Here is a 22,208-nt window from a genome sequence, read left to right as displayed (position 1 = left end):
TCACCCCTAAATATATATATATATATATATATATATATATATATATATATATATATATATATATATATTTAATTAATATTATTATTATATATTATTAATATTTTTATTATTAATAATATATGAATACTAATTATTGCAAACAATTTTGAATTTTGGTAGTTTATAAGCGTAAAATGATGTATAGATACAAAACTCAGAAAACTCTTAATATCATATATGATTTCAGAGTTTTGTGATATTTATGCCGTTAGAACACAGTGTAGCACTGAAAAGCTTGTTTGAAGTTGTTGGACGTCTAGTGCTAAGTGCTTTTTAAATTACGTACGGTGTCATATTAATAGAGCCAATATTAATTAAAACTATGTAGCAGAGGCCAATTCTATATTTGATCAATTTAAGTGCCCATCTGTCAGTGGCATGGCGAAAAGCTGCTGTTGACTGAAGCAGATCAAAAGTAAAAGTGGAGGAAGGCTTTGCTGTCATTAGGCCCAAAGCCAAAGTCAGGGTCCTGTATCATTATACTGCAGGCAAGCTGTCATCACACCCAGCTAGCCAGCACACTCATTTACTACAGCCACATGACGGCCCTCTAATCTCCAAGGCAAATAGCTAGCGCCCACAGTTGTAGTGAGGTTCAGCAGAAACCCTCTTTCTCAGGTTGTTAAACTGAGGACTTGTTGCGGCTGTAGGAAGCAGGTGGGTAAGGGTGGGTGTCAGTGCCCCGCACGCATATAAACAAGTTTCGGAGCGGCTGTGAACGCATGTGAAGTCATACAGCCAGGATTCAAACAGAAGGTTCATTAAAAATACAAGCCCTAATACACCGTCTCTTAGGGCTACCTATTACCATATTTAATGCATGCGAACGAGAGACTAGGGCTAAATTAAACATACCAGTTAGGCGGCTTGAGAGAGAGAGAGAGAGGGAGAGGGAGAGAGAGGCCAGTAGGAAGGTGGGCTAAGGTTGGGCGAGTTTTAAGTGCGTTGCTTCGCCGTGCGCTAAATCCTCTCTGAGAAGTTTTCCGTAAGATAATTGGAGCGCGTTCTGCACTTCTCTTCCTGCTAGGCCCTATTAAAAGCCAGCACCCAATTTACAGTCTAATCCTGTTTTAAGGTAAACAACAATAATAATCTTCTCTCCCTTCTGCCAGGCTTCGCACAGTCGACGATTGCGCCCTGGTTTTCTTTTTTTTTTTTTTCACTCACAACAGAACACATTTGATAAGCAAATAACAGCCCCAGCTGGTGTTTGTGTGAACCTGCTGCTTTTACACGTTGTGAGCGAGAGAAAGAGAGCGAGGGAGACGAAACGAGAAGAGAAAGAAGATACAGAGACAGAAAAAGAAAGTTGTCTTGCGTACCATACTAAAACAGAGAGCCAACTGGAATCAGAGGCAGGAACCGTTCTGTTTGCATACGGCGAACAGTGCGTGTTTTCATTTGGTGCAGTGATATGTAAACATAACTGAATTGCATAAACGCAGTTGGCATTCTAAATTAGTGCATCTGCCTCACAAAGCATGCGGTCTGCCAGGTCTGACTCGCTTCTGTTCCTTGTTGCTTTGCTTTTCTCTCTTTTCTGCTTCTTTTCATCAGTGTCGTAGGTTTGTGCACAACAAAGTCTAAATGAAGAATAGTTCATCATTCTGCAGAGAAGGTGAGGGGCTCTTTGAAACGGTGGACAGCACAGAGCTTTTCGATCTCTGATGAGCGCAGGATGAGAAGAATTTCCTGGCTGCTGAGCACATTTGCTTCTGTTCGATAGTAAGATAACTATTAGATTGGAAATTGTTAATACAACTGAATTAGAGATTTAAAAAAAAGACACATGCATGTATGTGCTCACACATGTATAATATATGAATTCTGTTTAAGCCTAAATTAAATCTGTTCATCATATAAAGCAATCTTATTTCTTCTTCGCAACTTGAATTAAACTGCTAAATTCAACTTTTTGACATTTTTAGGATCTTCTTAATTTTTGTTACCAGCACTTTTAATGGAAGGACAGTAACCTCTCAAGTTAAAATATCTTATTTTGTGTTTTGAAGATTAACCAAAGTCTTATGGATTTGGTTGGACGTGAAGATAAATAACTCATGACAAATTTGGAGACATTTAATAATGAGGGTTAGAGGTTTGTTCAAATCCCAAATGCTACTTATGAGCAATACTAACATAATAGTAATGCCTGCTTTAGCAAGCACCAATAATTAGGGCTTATGAATATTCAAACAACTAATGCACTCAAACCTCTTTCTGAAACGCAACACGACATCTCATTCATGTTTTTTTAGGCTTCTAAAACACCTTCAATTACAGTGATAAGATTGCAGATGGGGCCAGCACAGAGAGATAAACAGGTCCCATCCTATTAACGCTTGTGGTTTAGAGGAGGAGGAGGTCAGGCATGCCTCTTCTTCAGAGCTGTCTTTCTCTATCAGACATGATTATCTGAAGAACATGGAGGGGGTCGAAGCCCCCCACCTGGCCACAGCAGAGATCTCACCTCTATTGCTGGTTCACAGTCTCCGACCTGTGGTTATAGAGCCCACAATGTCAGCAAAGACACAAAATGGAGGGTTGATGGTCTGACTAGTTTGACAGAGCTAGTCGGGAGGATGAGAGATTGGAGAGGAGAGGAAGACGGGGGCAGAAAAGCTTCTCTGCCTGGAAGCCACTGAGCTGGCTTTGATTACAATCCATTTACCACCCAGAAAGCACTGCCATAATGAATTATTTCATAATTACAGGACTGAGTTGAAGAGACACTCGCCCCCACAGAGCAAGCGGCAACAGCACCTGCCTTAAGAGCGGGACTGCCGAGGGAAAAACACGGACAGAGAGAAAGAAAGTGAGACAGACAGAGAAAAATCAAGAAACAGACACTCACCCTGCAGTAAGGATGTGCCAGTAGGGGTAGTCTCAGGGACGTTGTCTCGACTGTATATGGAGTGCATAAATTCTGGTGTGCAATCATTCTCATCTGTGATGTGAACCACCACCTGCATAAGTAAGAGAAAGAGACAGAGAAAGGAACATTACTATGTGGACAAGTATGGAAACCTGAATGGTTATAAATCTCCTTGAAAATACTCAAATAGCTTCATCACTCCATAGTGAATCTTTAAAGGTCTTTAAAGAATCAGAATCACTAGACATCAGTAGTAATAGTTCATTGAAAGGTGAGTGCAGAAGCTTTAGCCATCAATTAAATTTCATTTTCTCTAATTACAAAAAGCTTAAAAATGCTTACAAATGTAAAATGCTATCCACAATGTTGATGCCAGAAATAATTTTTGATATTTGTTTACTAGTGGGTGCAGGACACTATACATAGTTCTGTGACATAGTATACCCAAAAATTCTTCATACACTGGACTTCCAGTCAAATTTGGGACCAAATATTATTCAGTCACTTTGACCTGACCATGTGTTCTTTATTGCTAATGAAACATTTTTACACCCCAAACTGAACATAATTAAGAATTAGGTGAGGTGTGGACAAATTTACCACTGTTCTGCAGGATTTTGTGGATGAATTTATGTTTTTCGCATGAATTTTCTGCCCAGACCAACAGTTTGAAAGTGACTTCTGGGTGAACGTTGCTTCATGCATTACTAAGCAATTTTCAGTCGAATTTCTCAGAAATGTCTTTAATGCAAACACTAAAATAGCTCTTGGGACAGAACTTCTTGTGATGCCGCATTCAAAATGCCAATCAGAACAATATTGATATTAAAACAGAACATTTGGAAACCAGCTAATCAGAATGACATTTAATATTTATTTATCACACAACCTCTGTGCAAATATTCTCCATACTCCATATTCTGCATATTGATTACAAACATCCCAATATTTACAACATTGCAAGAGTAAGTGAGCTACAAACATTTATTACTCATCACCTGACTGATTGGGTTGAAATTTTCTTTCTGTTTTATCTATTTTATTTCTAAAATTCAGTAAATGACAATTTAAGAAAGAAAGAAAAAAAAAAAATATATATATATATATATATATATATATATATATATATATATATATATATATATATATATATATATATATATATATATATATATATATTTTTTTTTTTTTTTTTTTTTCTTTCTTTCTTAAATTGTCATTTACTGAATTTTAGAAATAAAATAGATAAAACAGAAAGAAAATTTCAACCCAATCAGTCAGGTGATGAGTAATAAATGTAATAAATATATATATGAAAATGTTCTTTGGTCATCCAGCTTCTTGGAAAGATGGCTGACCTCAACATTTGCACAGAAGTCAATCCATAAAACAGGGTCTAAAACCCTGTATGAGCATGGATAATTTAGTGTCCTGAGTCACTTGGCTTTCTGGAGGCTTTCGGTTAAGTAAGAAGGCATAAGAGAGAGGAATAACATTAAAAGAAGAGGCCGAAGCAGAACAGAGCAGCTGCGGCAGAAGCCACTAAATTCGAATGGCTCAACCACCCCACAAACACACACAGAAACCCCAGTCAAACTCAGTGTGTAGAATGTAATGTAGCAGATCTCAGCTGAAGCTCAGACGATAGTTTATGGAAGGGCGGTATTTACATTCAGGCTTCTCTCTGTGCAGCGATTTGTGAGCATTCAGACAGAATACTGGCACAGTATTTGACTTTGACCGAACAGAGGCAGAGGGAAAGCAGGGTACGTGTTCTCAGTGGGAGCGTTAGTCATGGTGAGGGTGAGTCCCGCAGAACTGCTTATCTCAGAGGAACAGCACTGCCAAGAGGGAAAAGTTCCTTACACTTAACACACGGCACTGTAGCTGATCATACAGCTCTGAAACCGTCAGGCCAGAGCCTTAAAACCCATGTAGCTCTGCATTACTGGTTTCTTTTTCTCTGCAGTTGTCCCTCAGGAATCTGCCCAAAGGAGGAAACGTTCTGTGTTTGTTTCATAGCTGCTGGAAGTTGAATATGGCAGTAATGAGACTGATGTCTGCTGCTGGAGGAGAATCACTGCTAATAACAACAGCAACAGGGGTCTAAAAGAGATGAAGAGTCTTAATGTAGAACTTCATCTTTATGAAATCATTTTTCACATGCTAAGCGGACAGATGCTTATTCTTTGCTAATTTTTGCTTTTCTTGGTTTTTTTTTCTAGTCTCCTCCCCTATGGTCTCTTATTTTCTCTTCTCTTCTTCTTATTTTTCTTCATCTCATTCCATCTGGTTTCTTTTCCTCTCATCTTCTTGTTTAGTCTCTTCTCTTCTCCTGTTGTTGTTGACTCTGGTTTTGCCTTGTCTCTTTTATTCTCACTTTGCCTTGTCTTTTGTATCATTTCATTTTTTAGTCTCCTCTCTTCTTGTTTCTCCTGGTCTCTTTTCTTCTCACCGTCTCACTTGTCTTGTTTAGTCTTTTCTTGTCTCCTCTCATCTCACCTGACCTTTAATCTTGTCTGTCTTTGGTCTCGTCTTTTCTCCGGTGACCTTTTCTATTCTCTTTTCCCACTGTCTCACGAACACATTTAGTCTCTTATCCCTTTTGTCTCATTTAATTTTTTAGTCTCCTCTCTTCTAGTTTCGCCTGGTCTCTTTTCTTCTCACCGTCTCACTTGCCTTGTTTAGTCTCTTCTTGTCTCCTCTCATCTCATTTGGACTCATTTCTTCACTTTTCATCTAATATCATTTTGTTTCTTTTATCCTCATCTCTATACTTTTCTTCTAACATTTTGTTGCATTTTAACTTTTCTAGTCTATTGTATTGTCAACTCTTCTCATGACCTGTCCTTTTATCTTCTCTCTTCTGGTCTCTTATTGTCTCATTTGACCTTTTCTAGCCTCTTTTTCTGCTGTCTCATCAACACATTTAGTTTCTTCTTGTCTCATCTCATTTAATTGTCTCCTCGCTTGCATGTCTCACCTTGTCTTTTTCATCTCTTATTTCATTTCATCTTTTCTGGTCTTTCCTCTTTTGTTTTGTCTCAACTGATCTCCTCTCTGGTTGCATCTCATCTCTTTTTCTTTTCTAGTCTCGTCTCATCAGGATTGTTTGTCTAATCTCTTCTCTGTTCATTTAGTCTTGTCCAGGCTAGTCTCTTCTGGCCTTGTCTCTTATCTTCTCCTCTTCTCTCATTTTGCTTCGTCTCATCTCTGTTCCAGCCTGTCGTACTCATGAAGTCGTCTTCACAGATGGTGTAATCATTTGGCAGGGGGCAGTGACTCCGACAATTATCTAAAATGTGCGAGTGTGTGTGTGTGTGACTGGTGCTGGCACAGACACAGGTACACATCATTGTGTCTCAGCCAAGTCCATCAAGAGGACTCAATTAATGTGGAGGAACTTCTGCCAAACAAAGAAGATCAACACGGAACAACAACAGTGTGGCAACATGCACACACAAATGGATACATTTGTGCCTTTAATGACAGCAACAACAACAACAACACAATGGGTAAAATACATCGCACATCTGTCATATTTCTTTGCCTTTGTCTCTTCACTTCATCTTACACGTAAAGACAAATAAGTGGTAACAGCCACAGCTGTGGTGTGTTTGATGGCCTCAGCGCCACACACAATCTCTCATTAGTGCTTTTCTGCTGATATGTGTTTGTCTCTGTTTGTGCTTGCGTATGCCTTCATGCTTATGTGTGAGTGTTACTGTGTGTATCAAAGCATCCTCAGAAAGTACCGGATGTATCATGATGTGAAGAATGACTGACAGCCACACATCTTAATGTCAGCCCTAAGCCGGTTTATCGCATTAAGTATGTGAGAGAAAACAAAATATAAGTGGGAAACCAGAACCAACAAAACAACAAGTTATTTACTTCTGTGCTAACTGTACTTTTGGGGATAGAAATGGTTGAAGGCCAAGGGAAGGAGCCGTTTAGATAGCTAGGTAATCGTGTGCTGACCTCTGCCATGTTGCTCAGTCCTGTATCTGGTTCGGAAGCTCTGACTTGCAGGTGATGAAGATGTTGTCCACTCTCAAAATCCACAGCTCGTGTCAGGCTGAGCGCCCCACTCTCCTGGTTTATGCTGAACAGGTTGCTTGGGTTCACCAGCAACATATAAGACAGAGTCTTCCTTTGGAAAGAGATAGCCTGGACCAATGCCACCCTACAGACACAAAAAGGAAATAAAATCAGTGCACAGGCCAGCATATCATTTATTAACTATGTATCCTATTGGAGAATGAAAACTACAGCTATGTTCCAAAACTTGTGAGCTAACGAGATAGTATTTAATAACATTAAAAAAGCATTAAAAATGCATAATTAAATAAGAACTATTTCATACAATATTTGTGTTTGTTATGTACAATACCATTTAAAATGCTGGGGTTAGTAAGAATTTGTAATGGTTTTGAAAATAATCTCAAAAACAATTATTTTATATTCTGAAATATTATAGTTTAAAATATTATTATTATTATAATGTCTATTATGATACATTTTAAAATGCAATTTATTCCTGTGATGGCAAAACTGAATTTTCAGCAGCCAGACTTCCTTGTGTCTCATCATGGTCCTTCAGAAATCATTATAAAATCAGTGATATGCAATGGCCAGCTTTGACAATAAGCCACCAAAAAAAAAAAAAAAGGCCCATTAGTGGCCAAAATACAGTGACCTCTCAACCTCCTGCCATACAAATGCTGTCAGTGTCAACAAAGCTTTGGAATGCATCTGCTTTTATAGGCAGCGAGGCAACTAACAAGATTTTAGAAAAGGGCTAATGTCTCTAATGAATGTCTGAAATATCTTGGTTGTTCTTTGTGGCTCGCGTCCCCCGTCATCTTCCCCTTCCACGCTCTTTAACTTTAATATGGGTCTCTATTCCTCTCTTTTTAATATGTCTCTCTTTCAAAGATTAGCTGTCCTCTCCTCCTTCACACAGATTATTATGCTCAGTTCTGTGCCAGTGCCCGAAGGGAGAAGTTCAGACACTGCTCTTCATGTTTATCCAAAAGTTTCTTTTAATAAATATTTGAATTTGAACACGCTTTCAAATTCAGAGCCTGGGGACAAAATGATGCATCTGTGTTCCCCCTGTCTTCCACAACCCCCTCTATTCAGTCCGTCCCCCTTCTCTCAACCTCCGCTATCCCTCCGGGTGAATTGTTTCATGCAACAGATGACGCATAATGCTTTGGAGTTGGCCATGTTCACACAATCCTTGTCTTACCCTCTAATGAGCAGGAAATTCTGAATCTTTTTACATGTAGATGCACACAAACACGCCGACTAACACACAGCTTCCTGTACTCACGCTTGGCCCACCCCGGTGCTCTCTGGGATGTAGATCGTGTAGGTGGTGTTGGTGAACTGAGGGGGCCGGAAGCCAGCCAGTATGAACACAGAGGTGTGTGGACCCCTCCTGCCCTGCAAATCCACGGCCTGGACGGTCAGTGTGTACTCCTTACTGGGGGTCAGAGGTCGTCCTGTGGTCCTCACTTCTCCTGTTGTTCGGTCAACTTCAAAGGAGTCTTCTCCACCTGTCACAAAATACACACCCATTTAATGTAGCAAATAAAATATTAAATAAAATAAAACAAAATATAAGGGTGATATATAGATCCATAGGTTTCTATTGGGTTTCTATTACAATTATTTTGTAATCTATATTTTTATGATTTATTATTTTAAGCTATATTCATAAATTATATTGTAATCAGTGTTGTCATTGTTAACTAAATTTAATAACTATTTTTATGATCCAAATGTTTGAATAAGAATGAAGAAGCAATAAATTAAATAAATAAAAATAAATAAAATATTAGATAAAAATTTTGTAAACTTAAATTTGAAAAATGTTGCACTAACTGAAATAAATTAAGTTTTTAGTACTAAATATAACAATTAAAACTTATATTAAAATGTAACTGAAAATGTGAAAGTAAAACCTAATTCAAAATATGACTATGTACATTAATAGTAAAGAAATTATACTAAATACTAAATTAATGTTTATGGTAGTAGTAGCATACATTTATTTAATGCCATGTCACCATCTTATGCTATTTTTATGGCAAAAACAGAAACTAACTTTAAATAAAAAATTAGTATATTAAGACACATATTATAGTATTGTACAGTAGAAACAACCTGCCTAATTTTAAAAATGATGACTTGTGGCATGTAACCAATTTGAAACATTGCCCAAAAACTGTGATGTGGCTCTTGTTTATAATCACATATTAAAAGAGCAACTCTTGTAAAGTTCAGCTCAAAGTGCAAGAGCATAACAAAGACAAAGTCACAAAAGCCTTGGAGTCTTTTTACACACATTAGGAGTGAGGGACCCTTCTGCCAGCTGTGGTTCAGTGCATCTGTGTGTGAGTGAGGAGCAAAATGCTCCCCTCCGTTCCTCCTTCAGGAAAATAGTAAGACAAGAGCTCATTTTAACTGCTGTCCCCTTGAGCATGTCGTTATTTGGGAGCAGAGGAAGAGGAGGTGGATGAAGAACACAGCTGCTAAGGCGGAGCAGATCTCCCAGCTGTACCCGCTCCTGCTCCAATGCTCATCTGCTACAAGCAGAGGTTCTGATCAGAATCACGCTTGATTCTGTCCTTACAAGCTCTCTCTCTCTGTTAATGGTGTAAAATGAAGGATCTATTCCTACTTTGCAGCTTATTCTTACTAAGAATTGCACACTTAAACAGGAAAACATTGGGCAACCTCAAATTAATATTTGGTGTTTTGTTTAGGGACGGGCAGCTCTAAGAACAAAACTGAAAATTTAGGTATACATTTACATGCTACTAAACAAAAAGAAATGATGATCTGACAACAATTATTTTACCAGCTATATCTGTCTGCACTACAAAGATGATTGATTAGTCATGTCTAAAGGATGTTGTAAGGCAAAACATACAATAGAGAGCCTGTAGCCCTTAAGCTATGAAGATATTCATAATAAAACATGGCCTTGATTTTGTTAAGGGCAATTTTTCATTAAAATACTAAGCAAATTAATTAAGTGTCACTGTAAACCATAGCATGGCTGGAATGCCAAACTGACCAATTATGGTAGCATTTTAATTTCAGTCTTATTTCTACAGAATCAAGGTCAAAAATCTGCTTACCCGGAACAATACCCTTTTTGTCCTACATGGACTAGTAATTTATTCTCTGTCAGCGCAAATCTAGTTAAACTGACAAAGAACGACATTCAACTAAAAGACAGATCAAAAACTTGGAGGTAGAGTACTATAAAAGACCGAAAGACAGAGTTTATAAACATCAGAGTGTAATATCACCAGAGACAGAATATTTATAGCAGAGTCTAAATCCTTATGGACAGAGAAGTAATTTTGTAATGTCACAACACATCAGATGATGAATGACTGGCCATTATGAGAGGTTATGATGTTTCTGAAGATGTCCTGGAGGTACAATAAAACCAGTACAGCACACCTGTCCCAACATACACATACACTCACACATATACGTGCAGATCAGAGTTGTATGCATAAATCACATTTAGTCCGTTTGCTTCTCACTAATTAGACTAAATTCTAAGCATGCCTCAGATTCATTTAACCTTTTTTGCTCTCTGTGCACTAAATTAAATCACTTAAACACAACTGAATAACTATGGAAACGGCATGAATTACATTAGTCACTTAGTGTTTTATGCTGTTTCTATAACAGTGTTAACCAGCTGGCTTGTTAAAAAGATATGTCATTGCCATTGTTTTAAAATAAAAGGGTGTCTATGGTATGAAAACAAAACAAATTTCTCTCAAACCTGAGCTCCAGCTAACGCCTTTCCATTTTAAGGGGTTAAAATTATTGATCATGTAATGTATGTCTGCATGTGAGACATCAGTTTAATTCCCTTTTCATCTAAAATGGGCCAGTGTTCAGGCAGAATGATTGTATAGAAATTTTTTCAATGGTCAAAGAGTCTGATCGTCAAACCCACCATCAACTAAAAGGAAGTGAGCTGTTCCCACTGAGCCATCGCCACTTCGGGCCACGAGCTTGTAAACCACAGAGCCAGCACCAGTGTCGGGCCCAACGGCTGCCAGGTAGGGGTAGGGGAACATAGCCCACTGAAGATCTGACAGGTTGGGGAGGGTCAGAGTCAGCCGGCACAGGTACCATTCATCACCTAGAGAGAGAGGGAAAAGTTCATAAAGAAACACATCACATACCAAAAACACTTTTGAGACATTGTAGAAGTTTTATGCGTTACAATAAATAAAATAACAATGCAAGTACACTTTCATAAAGTTCATTGTTATTTATCAGGACAAAATATCAAATTAAAAGATGATGCACAAAATGTTTTTAGTTTTATGTATTACAATACATTAAATAATGTAAGTCTACTTGAAGAAGTTCATGCAGTTATTTATGAGAAAAAAAAATACATTAAAATTAAATATTGTCATTAATTAGTAATTATTGTAAATTAGTAATTACTTGAACATGGGAGGAAACTATTGTGCTTTCAAAGGGAACTGAGAGTAATTAAGAACTTGGACTGGAAACTAATGGAATAGCAACAAACTTAACCCTCCCCAGAACACCTTAGCAACAAACAGCAAAGATAAAAAAATAAAAATGCATAATAATACAATAGGCCCCAATGAGAGAAATCTAAGGCCCTCTCTTCTTCCCTCTCATGATACTCTTCTTGTTTTATCCCATTCATTGTCTTCTTTTTGGAGAATGTTCACAATGCTCTTCATAATATCTGTAATCTCTGCAAAATATCCCAAATACATCTACCAAGCCGTAGTGTTGCATCTATAGCCTCTGAAAGCACATTTTCTAATCCAAATACCAGCCAAAAGAGCAGGAGGGAAAGGGAAAGCCTTTAGCCACCCTGAATTCAGTGACGCCTCTCGGCTTCAGACTGTCATTCAGCCCGAGGACGCTCGGCTACAAGAGAGAACTGACATTTCTGTAGAACACATCATCTCTGACTTCCCCTGTAGGTCCTGAGGAAGTTTGCTGTCAGAGACACGATCCGCTCCCTCAGACGGCCTCGGAAGATCAGACGGAGAAAGAAAGTACTTAACAGAACAGAAATATCTTTTTTGGGGTGTTTTTGTGTTCTCTTTTCTCTGTTGTTTGTTTGTTTCCACACTTGCATCGTGTTGTTTTTGACATTTCATGCAAAAGCGAGACAAGAGTGAGAATAAGAAGAAACTTCACTTCTAAGCACCTCGTCAAGAGGGAACATACTACTGTTACCCTCACTTCCTGTGTTTCATAGCCATGCTTTGGAGTATGTCAAAAGAGACTGATCGAGGGAGATGCAAGGAAAAGACGAAAGACACAACGAGAGCAGAGAGATACAAGGGTCGGGGGCTTGGGTGTCTTGCCTCTATGTTTCCATGTCTCTGTGTTGTGAACGTCTGCAGAGTCAGGATGTGTCGTGCAAACAGATGGACTGGAGCTCAGTCAAATAGATAAAACCACATTAATACAAGCAGAGTGAAAACACAAACCAACAAACCCCCACAGATCACTGCATATGTGAAAGCCAACAAAAAGTGACATTCTCTATGCAAATACATGTAAATCCTGTCAAAGTTGCTGTTGGTGTAATCAAATTCTGTGGCTGTCCACTTGCCACTGTGATTCACTGACGTTTGATGATAATACAGATAAATTATCAGAGGTCTACATGACTGAACCTAGGAAGATGTATGCTAATACATGCATAAATGTATCCAAATAAAGGGACATCGGCTTTAGCAGCAAGGCCTTACTGAATACATTTTATTCAATTTTTACGTCAGGAACTGTATATTAGAGTGAAATGATAATTTTTAATGAATTTGCTAAATGAAATAACATTCTGTGTTAAAAAATATTTTTCATTTATAACAAAAGACCAAAAATAAACTATATATATATCTGCGTTCTCCATGTGGAATCAAAGACCCTAGAAGCGACCCTTCCTACCTCACACTGAGCTCTGTGTGCAGCCCACCATGGGGTGGCCTAAAGGTCCAACAGATGTGGATCAAACTCCAACAGCCAACACCCACACCTGAGAGGCTAATGAGCCACAGGCTCAGTCAACAAACCTCCAACAGGGAGAGGGCAGTTCAAGGGACGCCCGAGGAACCCTGGCGAGGGTTTCAACAAATGTATCTCTACCCAACTTCTTCAAAACAGCTGTCACAGTATCACGACATCCTGAAGGAATATAAACACCCCTCATACTGAGAAAATAAGGGAGGAAGGATCGGGTAAAAATGCTTTTTAGCTATGATAGAAATAGTAAAAAAAGCCTGTCTGGTAATGAAAGAGTGATTTTTCTATCTGTTTCATGACTGGGCATCTTGCTCTTTGTTTCAAAAGAACAATATGGAACCCAAACTGGGATGTCTTTTTCACCCTGTGCATAAAACACAATGAAACAATTGCTTGATCTTTTTCAGCATCGCAGTTTGGAAGTTCAGATAATGTGGGGAAAAAATCTGAGGAGAAAGCGCAAAGACCTTTGTGCATTTGTTTACGCCTCGCTAAGCCAAGCTAAGCCCGGATGGCGTGAAGCAAAGCGTTGGATATAATATGCTCCGTGTATAAATAGCTGGTGAATTTTATCTAAGTCCACCCAAAGCTCCGTACTAATTTGAATATCAATACAGAAGATGTCACGGATTGCTACGTTAAAAGAAAAACAACAAGACGAAGAGCGGATAAAGAAAGAGGGATGGAAACTGTGCGTGCTGTGTTTGTGTTGTGTTTTTGGCCTAATTTGGTGTACGGTAATTTGGTGAGAGGATGTAAAAGAAGCCGATGCCGACTGGGGAAAATTAGATTCCATTCAAAGAGACTTAAACGGTCGTCAGCCGCATCGAACATGTGCAGCTTTCTTTTGTTACCATGTTTGTCTGCATCTAAAGAGCAACTCAAAGGAATTGGAGGATGGGAAGAATACGATGCGATGCCTTTGAGTGGATATGAAGCAATGAATCAATGCTGATTCACCATAATTGCAAAACACAACTGACAGAGGAAATCTGTATTGCTTAGAGTTTGCTATTTCATGATTTCACAGATTAAAGTTATGTTTTATATATGGACCCACTTTATATTAAGTGGCCTTAACTACTATGTACTTACATTTTAATTAATGATTTAGTACAATGTACTTATTGTGTACATACATGTTTTTACATTGTACTTATATTTAAAAAAAACTACATGTAATTACATCTGTATTTAATTTCTGTAATTACATTTATAATTACACTGTTAACCCATACTTTACACCTTGACCCACCCCTAAACTTACCCATACCTCCAACCCTCTCCCTAACCTTACCCCAATCCCACCTCAATAGCAGCAAAAGTGTCTTACAATACAATATGAACACAATAAGTACATTGTACTTATAAGGCCACCTAATATGTTATATGTATGTATGTATATATATATATATATATATATATATATATATATATATATATATATATATATATATATATATATATATATGTACATACACACACACACACACACACAGGTGCATCTCAGAAAATTTGAATATAATGAAAAACTTATTAAGTGAAACTTTCATATATTCTATGTTGATATGTATAAAAATAATAAAGAAAAAAATAATTGTCCATTTTGATGTCATGGTGACTTTAAAACTTCACATTTTTGGTAAACTCTCTATTTTAATATAATCCAACATCTTGAAAACTATGCCATTGTTGGTCTGTTTGAGAAGGACTACAGTACATCAGCACCAAACCAAAGACTCTAAGCAGCCAGAAACCACGTCTCTTCTCACTCTGAGCCCTTCCTGATACCGTGTCCCTGAAGTCCCTCTTACAGCTGGATACCTCCCTAATGGACCACCCTGAACAAATGATCTGGAATTACACACACACACAAACAGCATAGGGAAAGACTTGCAGGTGTCTTGGTGAATGACAGTGTAGGCCAAGTTGTCATAGTGACTGGGACATTGCAGGTGTCCCCCTGAGTCAAATCTCCACTTTGCAGGGTTAAGTCTTTGTGACATGCAAACAGCACGCCGGTGAGCCTGTGTAATTGCCTTGTCCTTGCTGGGCTGGCAGAAGCAGTTTTTGCATTTCGGTCTAAAAAGGGGAGCTCTTTCATGCTCAATTAAACACTCAACGATGTATATCTCATTGTTGTTCTGATGACATGCTTTTCCAGGGATGTAATTAAGTTTTCAAATCAGGGCCTTTGTCTTTTTCTCTCTCTGTCACCCTTACTCATGAACTGCACACTGAAATTCCTCTGGGTGATAAGTCTCAGAGAGTGAAAGAAACATTTTTAACTACTTTTTTGTGGATTTTAGTCATAGTTATATCTACTCAAAACATCAGCAGACATACAATATTTGCACAAAGCTGCTCCAGAATTTGTTTTTAATCAGGCAAAGACCAAACTCATTCAGGTGATCTCGAAGCGATTGATTTGGTGTGGATCCAAGCATGTTCGCCATCTTCATATATGCCTAAATGCACTGAACGAATTAGAAAAATGCATTAGAAATGCTCAGAACAAGCCAGGAGCAAAAACAGCATCTCGCACTGAGCAGGGTGAAAGGACTCTAGCTTGATGAACCAAACACCCAAACACACACACAAAGGGAGAGAAAGCATGACCGTTAGTGTAGGTGTGTAAGTGCGCATACTAATCTGTAGGCAGTGACAGAGGGCAGTGTGTGACACAGACAGGGCCTCATTATTGAAGTACTGTGTGTGTGTTTGTAGACTGTGGGGGCTGCTCTGACCCAACCAGAGCACGAAAGCACAGCGCATCCTAATTAATGATCTCGCATTGTGGCCCACTTTTAGTCAAACCATATCACACACACACACACACACACACACACACACGCACACGGTAAATAATTTCATCCTCAAACTGTTCTTACATCATTGTTTACTTGTTTAAAATATAACTGATGCCATTGTTTTAATAAAGTATTGTTGTTAGCAAACCATAAATGTTTTTGTCTTAAACTACTGTTCAACATTTTGGGGACATTTGATTTTTAAAATGTTTTTAAAGAACCAAATGTTACAAGTGTGATTGCATCATATATTAATTGCTGTTAATAGTGTTCATTGTCTGTTTACGTCTTTAATTCATTTTTGGGAAAATGTCTGCCATATGCACATAAACTGACGGTTAGAGTTGTTCCGATTCCGATACTAGTATCGGAAATATCTCCGATACCACAACAAATTCTGGCATCGGCATCGGCGAGTACATGAACCCATATACCGATCCGATACCATTTTCTTAAAAAAGACCTAGTTATGACCGCAAGCTTTGCCTAACCGCTGCACGGTTCTTCTTCGCTGCTCAAAATGCATTGAAAACACAGGAAGTTGTGCTGTGTTGCCACAAGCAACCCCTGTTTAGAGCAGCGAAGAAGAAATGAAAACGCGTTAGCAGCCCTTATCTATATATGACTAGATCACTCATCACATTCTAAACTGCCAAAAGACAGTGAAGCCGCTACTATATTATAGATCAGTGGTTAGCAGTATGTCTCTGTAGTACCGGTAGTTACAGACTCTCGAGTATATTCAGTACCGGCAGCTGCGTTCAGTCGCTTCCGTGTAAGTCAAAGCGCAGGGCTCCAGACAGTAGCCGAATATATACTAGTGTCTGTGAATATTAAACTGCAAAATACTATTTAAATATTACTCCCGCAAAATCTACATCTCTGTGGGTGACTGGCACAGATGCGCGAGAGCTCGCTGTTTTGTAGTCTCTGCTGTGTGTCATGAGGACACGAACGCATAAACCGTCACTTCATGAGAATTTACCGTTTCATTTGAGAATACTGTCATATCATAAACACAGACACTCAAAGATCTTCATGGCAGCCCATTAAAATAAATGTTTGGTTTACATGAGTAAATTGACAATATATAAAGCTACTGTTGTAGCCTACAGTAATAATACAATACAACAATACGTCTCTATAATAATAACAATACGTCTCTATAATAATAATAATTATGCCTAGATGGTTGCTTGTTTTTTACTTGTTTTGTTGTAAAGAGATTATCTGATTAATAGATCTTTTTTTTATATTCCTAGACTTATTTGTTGCAGTTTTTTTATACAGTTATATTGTAAAACTTAAATACCTTTTTTAGTTTGCGGTGTTAGATTTTTGGCTGCATATGCATATGCAAGTTCTTTTTTGCATATGAAAATAAATAATACTGTCAAATTCATGTTAGATAATAAAAATACTGTAATAAATACAGTAGTTCACCATGTATTTGTTCATGTTTTATTGAGGGATCTGTCTGAAGCACACCATAAAAAGAATTCTAGCAATTTACACAGGGCTAGTAGTATATACAGCTGTATATACAGATACACACCCAGGTATCGGATCAGTACTCGGTATCAGCCGATACCCTGAGCCCAGGTATCGGAATCGGTATTGGGAAGAGAAAAAGGGTATCGGAACATCTCTACCACTGTTAAGCTAATATTGTAGAAACTTAATTTTCTATAAAGTTGCTTTGATTTGTATTATAAAAAGCACTATAAAAATAAACTTGAATTGAATCAATGTCACATTATTTTTTCAGGATTCTTTGATGAATAGATAGTAAAATAAATAGAAATGTATTAATAGCATTAATTAAAAAAAAAATTAATGCAAAAGTCTTATATATATGATTAATAGCAATTAAAAGCATATAGCCATATATATTACCCACGTCTCTCTGAAACGTTTTACAGAGAGAAATTCACCACAAAGACAGTTATAACATGCTGCTTCTCTCCTCCACTCTCATTTAGACGCAGTTGTTGAAAAAGAAACATAATTCACACACACGACTCCACGCATCATACACATTCACAAAGTTTCCTGCAGGTTAATTAAGCCCATTTTTCACCGCTGATGAGAGCATGCAGAGGGAGAGATGGGGGGAGGAACTAAACACATATAATTATGTTTCCTCTGTTCTGTTGATTTCAAACCGACATCTGTGTGGGATGTTCTTCCACACACACACACACACACACTGTCCTTGTCTCTCACTGACAAATGTACCTGCTCTATTCTCTTCTATGTTATATCAAAGCTCGGGCATGTTGTATATTTCATACACTGCCATCTAAAATACAAGCACCAGGGGGAAAAAGGAAAACAGACTTTCAAAAAAACGACAGAGAGAGCAGCGGAGCTGTTACACAGAGGAGAGAAACCACTCAGATAAATGCAACAACACGACTAAGAGATCCTCCATCTTAGTGATGTGTTTTCTCTCTCTCTCTCTCTCTCACTCTCACTCCCCTTTTTCCTCTTGCTCTTTATTTCCATTTCATTTCAGCGGCTGAGATCTGATTGAAAGCCCTGAGGCAGTTTATGGACATACATCCTCACTCCACAGTGAAATACTGAGAGAGCCGGCATGCAGGACAGCACAGCGGTGACCTAAACCACAAAAACACCCAGAAACACACTCACCACTCTAAACCGGTCACCAACTGTTCCTCCTTTCTGTGGAAACTGGACAAAAATCAGACCCACACTTAAAAATAAAGAAATGCTTCAGCCAACAACCATCTTCCAGAATTTTCTCTTCTTCAACTGGTTGAAAGGGTCTTTGGAGATTAAACATCGTCGTTTTTTTAATAAACATAATGTTCTCATTGAACTTATTTTAACTGCGCTTTTGGATAATCCAAAACAATTTGTTGACAAAATGTACCTTCTTTTTTAATTTCATCACTGTGCATTATAAAACATCACGTTTTCGCATCTTTCAACAACTTAAGTTAATCAAGACTTCTATAGTTACATGTAACAAATGCTGATGGTGCCTACTTTATACAATGCATGCTGTTGTTTTCTTTTCAAATTATGTTTTACTTTTATAATTGCAATGGTTACTAAGCATTGTTGTTAGGCAATCTTAGTCAAGAGCACTCGATGGAAAAACTAGAACATTCTATTTTACCATAGTCAATTTCGTTTTTAAAATGTTACCATATTGGTTGGTGCTGTTCACAACTAAACCATTTTAGACCAGCTACAACACAGCTGTACAACCTTAAGTTGTATAACCTGATTTTCCAACAGAGGGTCAAAGTAAAGCTTAATTTCATAATCTTGTTCTGTAGATGATTAGAGTGTGTCAGAAATCATCTGGGATGCTGGGATTAAGATGCTGTCTGACCACAGAGACAGAGAGATAGTAAAAGGCTTAGAAACATGGAAGGCAAGCACTTCTCTCTGACCACTCGTGAGCGAATCAAAGCCCAGTCAGCAGAACACAGAAACTCAATTAGAGGCTCTGCATGTGTGTGCAAGGGTTACGGCTGCTGAGTCCTAAGGTGAGATAATGACCGTGATCAGCACCAGCACACACCTCTCAAAGGAAGCCTGCCAGTACGGCAAACGCTCTCTCTCACTCTCCTGGATGGAGTGGAGCCGTTATTTCAAAGGATGTCTCATTAACTCTGATCTGCTCCAACTCTGACCTGGAGTCATTAAAAGGCAAGAGAACTCCTCTCTATGTCCCCTCACACATGCTCCATGCCATGACTTGGCAGTGTGAAACCAGAAAGCGTGGAGGGCAAAGAGGCCCTGAGAGGAGGTGGAGAAGCAAGTTAACTTTGTGTTTGTTTGACTTAACTCAGTTAAGTCTGTACTGTCCAGTCTTGACTGACATGTCTTTATGTGATACCTGCCATTTCATATGACTTTTCACTATAGTTTAAAGTAGTGGTTCTTAATTGTTTTTGGTGTTGCCCTACTTTTAAAGATGAAAATGTATACCCACCACATCAAAAATTGTTAATAATAATAAAAAAAACATTTATATAAATCATTTTAATTTCACAAATATATAAAATAATATATTCACAAATATAAGGATACATTTATGTAATAAAAAATGTAATATGCGATAGCAATGCTGAATTTTCAGCAGCCATAAATACAGTCACATGATTCTTGAGAATTATTTCTAACATGCTGACTTGATGGTTAAGATACATTTCTTATTATTATTGCTGAAAAAAGCTGTGCTGCTAAAAGTCTTGTCGAAACCATTATACTTTTTTCAGGATTCTCTGATTAATAGAAAGCACATTTTTTGTAACAATGTAAAAAAAACTTTCATTGTCTAATAATATGCATTTGTTTTTACCTCATATTATGCACAATGACTCCCAAACAATTTATTTAACGATTCATTTTCCAAACAGCTCCTTTCTGTGACACTAATCTGTGGTGATTGGTCCGACTGACAGTTGGTTGAGTTCATTTCCATTTCATCATGCCTGTAATGCCTAATAAACCTGCATTTGTGAACGCAGTGCTGCTTTGTGTACAGTCGTTATCGGGGGAAACAGCTATTTTAACGTTCCAAAAGCAGCACCTAGTGGCAAAGAATGAATTTGCATTTTCATTCAGACCAATGCGAAAATCTGCTTACATAAGAGATTGCTCATTTCCACGTCTTCTTCACATTGTTCATTTTTACACTAAATTTTAATTTAGTTTTAGTTTAAGTCTTTTGACTATAATTCTTTTTAGTTTTAGTCAAGTTTTAGTCATCTGATTTGTTTTAATTTTAGTCTTATTTTAGTCGACTAAAATTGCTTGGTATTTTAGTCGACTAAAATAAGACTAAAATCAATAAAAGATTTACTAGACAATTTTTTACAGCTGGTATAGGAAACAAACTTAACCAAAATATATAAAACACAAATTCAACTTTATTTCAACACAACTGTGTCTTTATTTCGATTCAAAAGCTTTAATGCAGCAACAAACACTGTCATGATAATGTAAACAATAACTAGCTGCCAATTGACCATCAATAAAAGAAAAATAAAGTTAGGTCCAGGACCTTAAAGCTTACATAAGGTATTAATTTGTCAATTAGCAATATTGTATGTTTTAAATACTACAATATTGCTAGATTAGTATGTATAATGATAGGATGTGAACATTCACGTTTCACATGACTAATATAGAAATATTTGTGATATTGTCAACAAGTAGAACATTATAAAATATACTAAACATTAGTATTAATCAAATGTATGTATCATAATATTACGTATTAGTATTGTGCTCTCATCTAACTTGAAGAAGGGGCTATTTTACAGTACTTTTCAGTTCGTAATATTTAATGAAACAACATCTACGCACTGCAGTCTTCCAATTTGCTTAGCTCAATAAACAAAAGAACATCGTTGTGAAATTACATTTGAGAAAATGTCCAGGTGGCTTGTCTATAAATGTCTTTTCAAATTGGTTGTGTTCTTGCCACGAATGAGCGCTCCGCGTGCTTTACACTTTGTTTTGTTTTGTTCGTCGTCGAACGTGAAGTGAGCTGTGGACATTTTTTCGCTCTTTTAGACATCACCTCTTCGAATGCCGACTTCCCGGGAGCTCATTTAAAAACTGAAAACCTTCGCTTCACGTCTCAATAAGTCAGGCTCGGATTGGTTCTCTTCTCTCATGCAGTCTCGCCTGTTGCATTTTGCCGGTTCTTTTGTTCATTCCTCGCATCTCTCCCGTCTGCTGATTTGATTTTCGGCACAGTCTATTTTCGTCTCGTCCTTTATTCGTTGACGATAATGTCAATCAATTTAGTCATAGTTTTAGTCTCCATCAGTGCCTTCTTTTTTAGTTTTCGTTTCGTTTTCGTCGCAAAAATATATTTCTGACGAAAATAATGACGAAAATATTTAGTCAACGAAACTAACACTGCTTCCTCATCTGTGTTTTTGATCTGGAAAATGTGGTCTCATTCAAACAATGTGTTATAGCTCTCCCGAGTGTATATAAAAGTTAAAACATGAAAAGCCATAAAAATGGGAAGCGTTTTCTCATAAAAGACAAGATGACTCAGCAATGCCTGGGAAAGAGTTAATTATATAAAAAAATGGTATGCCATGACATATTTACAACATACTAAAATAAATAACAGAACAGTGGCACTGCTTTAGAGGGTGCACCCCACACTTTGAAAACCACTGGGTTAAAGCAATAGAGCAAGGGCGTCTGTTTACCACAACACACCATCAATATGTGATCAAAGGCCTGTGCCCTCCGACGTGAGGTACTTTTAGTTTAAGATTGCTCACATACATCATCTCACACATCAAGGTATTTTTTCCCACATGGCATAGAGGTGCTCTGCAGAACTCTGCCGGATCTATGAGATACCTGATCCTGGATCCATCTTTCCACTCTTTCCTTTACTACAA

General features: G+C 37.7%; 1 protein-coding gene across 1 annotated transcript in view; it reads right to left on the bottom strand.

The window, feature by feature from the left end:
* LOC113115923 (neural-cadherin) overlaps positions 1 to 22,208 on the bottom strand; it is a 119,660-nt gene that overhangs the window by 40,995 nt on the left and 56,457 nt on the right. Inside the window, exons 2-5 of the mRNA XM_026283655.1 lie at positions 10,911 to 11,099; positions 8,253 to 8,478; positions 6,896 to 7,100; positions 2,894 to 3,005 (exon numbers count right to left, since the gene is read on the bottom strand). Coding sequence (XP_026139440.1) covers positions 2,894 to 3,005; positions 6,896 to 7,100; positions 8,253 to 8,478; positions 10,911 to 11,099 — 732 coding nt within the window. The remainder of the gene's footprint in view (positions 1 to 2,893; positions 3,006 to 6,895; positions 7,101 to 8,252; positions 8,479 to 10,910; positions 11,100 to 22,208) is intronic.

The sequence above is a fragment of the Carassius auratus genome, chromosome 16 (assembly GCF_003368295.1).
Source record: "Carassius auratus strain Wakin chromosome 16, ASM336829v1, whole genome shotgun sequence".
NCBI lineage: Eukaryota > Metazoa > Chordata > Actinopteri > Cypriniformes > Cyprinidae > Carassius > Carassius auratus.
This window is presented reverse-complemented; position numbering and strand designations above follow the sequence as displayed.